Source organism: Otolemur garnettii, unplaced genomic scaffold, assembly GCF_000181295.1.
Source record: "Otolemur garnettii isolate 467f Iridium unplaced genomic scaffold, OtoGar3 scaffold00148, whole genome shotgun sequence".
Taxonomy (NCBI): Eukaryota; Metazoa; Chordata; class Mammalia; order Primates; family Galagidae; genus Otolemur; species Otolemur garnettii.
Genome location: NW_003852543.1, coordinates 3,913,876 through 3,918,903, shown reverse-complemented (window position 1 = coordinate 3,918,903; position 5,028 = coordinate 3,913,876). Strand labels below are relative to the sequence as shown.

General features: G+C 45.3%; 1 protein-coding gene across 6 annotated transcripts in view; it reads left to right on the top strand.

Moving 5' to 3' along the window:
* The window catches only part of LMAN2L (lectin, mannose binding 2 like), a 34,523-nt gene that overhangs the window by 24,829 nt on the left and 4,666 nt on the right, over positions 1-5,028 (top strand). For all 6 annotated transcript variants that reach the window (XM_023518808.1, XM_023518809.1, XM_003799276.3 and 3 more), the window contains 2 exons: positions 3,017-3,178; positions 3,270-3,384. In XM_023518808.1, coding sequence (XP_023374576.1) covers positions 3,017-3,178; positions 3,270-3,384 — 277 coding nt within the window. The remainder of the gene's footprint in view (positions 1-3,016; positions 3,179-3,269; positions 3,385-5,028) is intronic.

The following is a 5,028-nucleotide window of genomic DNA, read 5'->3' as shown; positions in this document are numbered from 1 at the left end:
GTGTTACAGCTCACAACAACCTCAAACTCTTGAGCTTAAGCGATTCTCTTGCCTCAGCCTCCTGAGTAGCTGGGACTACAGGCGCCTGCCACAACACCTGGCTATTTTTTTGTTGCAATTGTCATTGTTGTTTAGCAGGCCCGGGCCAGGCTTGAACCTGCCAGCCTTGGCGTATGTGGCCAATACCGTACTCACTGAGCTATGGGCACTGAGCCCCTTATTTTCTTTAATTGTCTATGAAATTACAAGCTTTCTCTCAGTGTCTGAGAACATGCTCACAACTCCTTGTTCTAAATAATAATTGTAGAAGAGTAATTTTGTGGTCCTTTGATCATTCACTGACTTCCTCTCTTTCTGTGTACTGTGCAAATTCTGCCAGTGGCAGAAGAAGAGAATGGCTGGGGAGCCCTACCCCAGACTCCTTACTGTGGCTCCTGAGACCCCATGTACTGTGGCTGTTGCCTCAGCTCACATCAGCCTCTTCCTTGGTAGCTGTGTTTCGGGTACTTCTGTCTTGTAGTTCCTTCAGTGTGCCAACCTTATACTGCTTATGCTCTCAGATCTTTTTGTAGAATTCCTCTAATTACTTGGTTCTCAGCTCAGATGTACTTCCTCAGAGACGGGTTCCCTCATCAATTTCTGTCCTATTACCTATTTTATTTTCTTCATAGCATTTTTCACTATCAATTTTGTTACTTGTTTATTGTTTGTGTCTTCCACTCTAATTGCAGCTCCATGAGAGCAGATTGTTTCCCATTGGACCCTCAGCATCTGGAACAGTGCCTGGATCATAACAGATGCTCCCTGAGTATTAGAAGAATGAACACTTTGAGCTCTACACCATGACCTACCCTTCCCATAGGGCATGGCTGGGATGGGCTTATGTAGAATCTCTTTTCTGTTGCAAATCTACATGCATTTAAGTCTTAAGATTTTTCTGAGTATGTCATGCTGTAATGTTCCCACCAAGCTTCTTCCTTGGCCATGTGCTATAGGATAGAATGACAAGAATTACTTGAAAATATATGTCCATCAGGCTTAATTGGAGGGTAAATGATCACTTTGGATTAGACTTGATTTTATACTTTCTTAAGTGGTGGATTTTTGCCTTCTGGGCAAGAGCTATATCTTGATATTCTAGGCACAGTAAAGTACATCTTGAATTTGGAAGAATTTAGCCTTGTCTCTCCTATCTCTCCCTTTGCTATAGAAATATAGAAGTCTGGGTACAGATAAACTTGTGGCCTGAGTTTCTGACTTTCAGAACATAAGTGGGGCCTGCTTGATGGTGTAACACTGTGTTTTATAAAGGTCCTTCTGAAAGCTCCAGGACCCTCTATCGGTTAGAATTGTTTTCCTAGGAGACCCTTTTGAGAATCTAATGACAATCATAGACCCTTTCTTCAGAAAACTTTATAAGTATCTATACATATATATGGTTTTGTATATCATAGACCCTAAAATTCTTTTTGGGGATTTAGGTTGGTTTGTTCCTCCATCACAGCTGGGTCATAGCTCTTCCATGGCTACTTCTTTTTTTTTTTTTTTTTTTGAGACAGAGTGTCACTATGTCACCTTCGGTAGAGTGCTGTGGCATCACAGCTCACAGCAACTTCAAACTCTTGGGCTTAAGTAATTCTCTTACCTCAGCCTCTCAAGTAGCTGAGACTATAGGCGCCTGCCACAACACCTGGCTATTTTTTTGTTGTAATTGTCATTGTTTGGCAGGCCCGGGCTGGGTTTGAACCTGCCAGCCTTAGTGTATGTAGCTGGCGCCCTAGCCACTGAGCTACAGGTGCTGAGCCCCATGGCTACTTCTTTCTGACTTCGTCTCCTGTCTTCTATGCCCTCTCTTGTTTTTATAATACCCTGCTGGACCCTCACAGGCCCAGAAGAGGCGCTATTCTCCAGGAGTTCAGGTATTCAGTTCTTGACCCACCATGGCCACCCCTTATTTCCATATGTCCATCCAACATTTGTTGTTATTTCTAGTCCATGTGGCTATTGTCTCAAGAGTCCCGAGTCTCTGGTCTTGACTGCATCTCTACCTTGCATGTTGACCACCTAGGATGGGGGAAACTCACTAAAGGAGTAGCATGCCTCATGTTACCTTTCCTTTCATTACCCTGCCTCTCTGCACTGTGTTGGCATTGGGCTCATTCTGGAATGGTTAGTTCATCATTTGTAAGGAAGAATTTGCTCCTATAACTATTGAAGGAAGGGAGCCTCTGAAGTAGATGGGAAAATAAGTGGGTTATGGGGAAACTTTCAGTTTTCTCTCTGTTGGGCTAGAACCTTGCCCTCATATTAATGTTATTGGGAGAAGTTACGTATGGAGGAGGTTTAAGTGGGCTGGAAAGTCTTGATTAAGAACAGTCATTTTGGCTAGATAAGCCCATCCAGCAGCCCTGTTCTAACAGTTTTCTTTTTGAATCCTAATCCATGTAGCATCATATACTTACATATCTTAGTATTTTAGAATTTGAAAGGAACCATCCTGAATGGAAAGGTTCCCCTGCTCAGTCAAACAGGTGTTTTCAAAATACCTGCTGTGTACAAAACACTCACCCTGGAAGATAAGAGATGGGGCTGGAGTGTAGATGTACAAAGATGTATAATAAATGCTTTTTTTCTTCAAGAAGCTTAAGTAGCAGTTGGGGAAATAGGTATATATACATAAAAAGGAAACCTCTAGTATTGGGCACTAAATGACAAAAGGTGATCTCTGAGAGGATTCAAGTCAGACTCCAGAGTCTTACAGGGGACCTCTGCAGGTCTATCTCAGATTGGGAGCAAGGAGAATTACTGGAGGCAGGTATGGAGTTCAGTCACTTCCTGGACCCACATCCCTTGAATGGCCATCTGAATGTGGATTCTAAGGGCCTGCCAGTGATGAGGCATAGTGGTAGCTGATCTGTTATAAGGGGCTCAGCTTGTGTATGCAAAATTCCTGTTTGCATATGCATTCCTAAGAGCTGTTCCTTATTGTCTCTGCTTTTCCCTCCCTGCTTCTCAGCGGGTATTCCCTTACATCTCAGCCATGGTGAACAACGGCTCCCTCAGCTATGATCATGAGAGAGATGGGCGGCCTACAGAGCTGGGGGGCTGTACAGCCATTGTCCGCAATCTCCATTATGACACCTTCCTTGTGATTCGCTATGTCAAGAGGCATTTGACGGTGAGTCCTGTCTTGGACCAAATGATATTATGGGCTGTCCTACTCTTGCTCCCATGGCCTGATGCTGATCTGCCTCTTCTTTTTATTCTAGATAATGATGGACATCGATGGCAAGCATGAGTGGAGGGACTGCATTGAGGTGCCCGGGGTCCGTCTGCCCCGTGGCTACTACTTCGGCACCTCCTCCATCACTGGGGATCTGTCAGGTACTGCCGTGTGCACACTTTGTTTGCCTTGACCGATTCCACCTCTCAATATCTAGGCTTTAGCAAGGTCTCAGAAGGGAGAGCCAGGGGAGCAGAGCTCTGGGAAGCAGGTGCCCTGAGAGTGCTTCTTTTCCTACATTCTTATATCTGAAATCCAGGCCCAGGCTTTCCTAGCATAATTGTCTCTAGGACAATATTTTTCTTTTTTTTTGAGATGGAGCCTCAAGCTATCCCCCTGGGTAGAGTGCCATGGCATCACAGCTCACAGCAACCTCCAACTCCTGGGCTCAAGCAAGTCTCCTGCCTCAGCCTCCCAAGTAGCTGGGACTACAGGCGCCCGCCACAGCACCGGCCATTTTTTGGTTGCAGCCATCATTGTTGTTTGGCGGGCCCGGGCTGGGGATTCGAACCCGCCACCTTAGGTGTATGTGACTGGCGCCTTAGCCGATTGAGCCATAGGCGCCGAGCCAGGACAATATTTTTCAACATCATTTAATCCCGTGGCACATTCGAATCTATAGTTAAACTTCTGTGGCACACTTAAATTATGTTGATCAAAAAGAAAGAGTAAAAAAAAAAAAAGAATATGCTTACTGTGCTATAATTAATGATCTTTAAAAATTTGTGCAACACACCTAAGATCCCGTGGCACACTGGTTGAAAATCACTGCTCAAGGAGCTAACAGAAAACAGTGTTTGCCCCCTCATCAAGTCAGCTCTTCTAGCCTTTGTTGTGAGTTCCTTGCTTTCCTATTTCTGGAGCCCCTTTCTGTTGTTAGGTCTCCTCTCCTGTCTGCTAATGTGTCCAGTTCCCCATCTCTTAGCCAAGCTTTTCCTTGACTCTGCTGCTCTCTTCTGACTCCCAGACTTTTTTTGTTTTGTTTTGAGACAGAGCCTTAAGCTGTTGCCCTGGGTAGAGTGCCATGACATCACAGCTCACAGCAACCTCCAACTCCTGGGCTTAAGTGATTCTCTTGCCTCAACCTCCTAAGTAGCTGAGACTACAGGCGCCTGCCACAATGTCCAGCTATGTTCTGGTTCTAGTTGTCATTGTTGTTTGGCAGTCCCAGGTTGGATTCAAACCCACCAGCTCAGGTGTATGTGGCTGGCGCCTTAGCTACTTGAGCTACAGGCGCCGAGCCTTTTTTTCCATTTTTTGAGACAGAGTCTCAAGTTGTGTCACCCTGGGAGTGCCATGGTGTCATCATATCTCATAGTAACCTCCAACTCTTGGGCTCAAGCAATCCTCTTGCCTCAGTTTTTCTATTATTAGGAGAGATGGAGTCTAGCTCTTGCCCAGGCTGGTCCTACTCATGAGCTCAAGCAATCCACCAACCTCAGCATCTCAGAGTGTTAGGATTACAGGTGTGAGCCACTGTGCTTAGCACTCCCAAACTTTCTTTTTGCTCACAGTTTTGAATGTTGTATGTACAGATGCTTTTGTTTCCTAGCCATCCACCTCCTAAGCATGCTGCACTTAGCCCTGTATCTCTACCTTTCTGTTATCACTGTTCTCATGAAAGATACTTCTGGCTCAGTGCCTGTGGCTCAAGTGGCTAAGGCGCCAGCCACATACACCTAAGGTGGAGGGTTCAAATCCAGCCCAGGCCCGCCAAACAACAATGATGGCTGCAACCAAAAAAT